The 1,582-nt window shown below is 44.1% G+C and overlaps 1 protein-coding gene across 1 annotated transcript; it reads right to left on the bottom strand.

Annotated features, from left to right (window-relative positions):
• Positions 1-885: 885 nt before the first annotated feature.
• On the bottom strand, positions 886-1,311 carry LOC117335949 (MATH and LRR domain-containing protein PFE0570w-like). The gene has a single exon (XM_033896234.1). The coding sequence runs from the start codon at positions 1,309-1,311 to the stop codon at positions 886-888; it is 426 nt and encodes a 141-aa protein (XP_033752125.1).
• Between the last annotated feature and the right edge of the window lie 271 nt (positions 1,312-1,582).

The raw sequence follows: 1,582 nt of genomic DNA on the forward strand, positions 1-1,582 counted from the left end.
ATACCACTGTCATATAAAAAAAAAAAAAAAAAAAATGAAAATCACATTTTCTATGCAAGCGCCTGTGTCATTGACGTACTACAGTAGTAAGCACCGCTCGCTGACAGTATTAAAAACATTATATGGTCTTTAATATGGCTCTGTATGCGTACCGTGGTCATTTCACAGGCGTAGAGGTGTCGTACTGTGAAATGCAATCGTTGACAACGCACCGAGAACGCCATTACAATCCTTTACATCTATGGAGGTTTTGATTACGTCAATGCCGTCTTACTACGCCTTTAATATGTTATCACTGAGTCCTGATTCGACCATGTCCTCGTTACGCTTGTTTTTGAAAATGTCCTCCTCGTCCTCTTTGTCCTCAATGTCCTCCATGTCCTCTATGTCCTCCATGTCCTCTATGTCCTCCATGTCCTCTATATCCTCTATGTCCTCCATGTCCTCTACGTCCTCCATGTCCTATATGTCCTCTTTTGTCCTCCATGACCTCTATGTGCTCTTTTGTCCTCCATGACCTCTATGTCATCTTTGTCCTCCATGACCTCCATGTCCTCCATGACCTCTATGTCCTCCATGTCCTATATGTCCTCTTTTGTCCTCCATGACCTCTATGTGCTCTTTTGTCCTCCATGACCTCTATGTCCTCCATGTCCTCCATGTCATCCATCACCTCTATATCCTCTATATCCTCTATGTCCTCTATGTCATCTATGTCCTCCATGTCCTCCATGTCCTCCATGTCCTCTATGTCCTCTTTTGTCCTCCATGACCTCTATGTGCTCTTTTGTCCTCCATGACCTCCATGTCCTCCATGACCTCCATGTCCTCCATGTCCTCCATGTCCTCTTTTGTCCTCCATGACCTCCATGTCCTCCATGACCTCTATGTCCTCCATGTCCTATATGTCCTCTTTTGTCCTCCATCACCTCTATGTCCTTTATGTCCTATTTGTCCTCTATGTCCCCCATGTCCTCTATATCCTCCATGACCTCCATGTCCTCCATGTCCTCTATGTCCTCTTTTGTCCTCCATGACCTCCATGTCCTCTATGTCCTCCATGTCCTCTATGTCCTCCATGTCCTCTATGTCCTCCATGACCTCTATGTCCTCCATGTCCTCTATGTCATCTTTGTCCTCCATGACCTCTATGTCCTCCATGACCTCCATGTCCTCTATGTCCTCTATGTCCTCTATGTCCTCTCTGTCCTCCATCGCCTCTATATCCTCTATGTCATCTTTTTCCTCCATGACCTCCATGTCCCCCATGTCCTCTATTTCCTCCATGTCCTCTTTGTCCATAAAGACCATTCCACGCCCATATCCGTTTTTACTGCGTGCTTATTACGTTGTACAAATTCCTACTGCGCCCTCAAAATTTCCCAGAGCGGGATTATATATGTAGTTAAAACGCATTTGAGTGTGATGGGTTTTTATTACGTACAATGTAAATTCTAAGAATGAAATATGGTTGTAGGTTTTCATAATCATCACGCACGCAATTACAGCGGACACATTCAACATCAGCCTTAGCTATAAACATATTTTCTTTACAGGAAACAAATCCGATTTATTCTTTACG

The sequence above is a fragment of the Pecten maximus genome, chromosome 10, assembly GCF_902652985.1.
Source record: "Pecten maximus chromosome 10, xPecMax1.1, whole genome shotgun sequence".
NCBI lineage: Eukaryota > Metazoa > Mollusca > Bivalvia > Pectinida > Pectinidae > Pecten > Pecten maximus.

Bases quoted from the DNA above. Each gene is read 5' to 3' on its own strand.
- LOC117335949 (XM_033896234.1), bottom strand. From the start codon at position 1,311: ATGGTCTTTATGGACAAAGAGGACATGGAGGAAATAGAGGACATGGGG.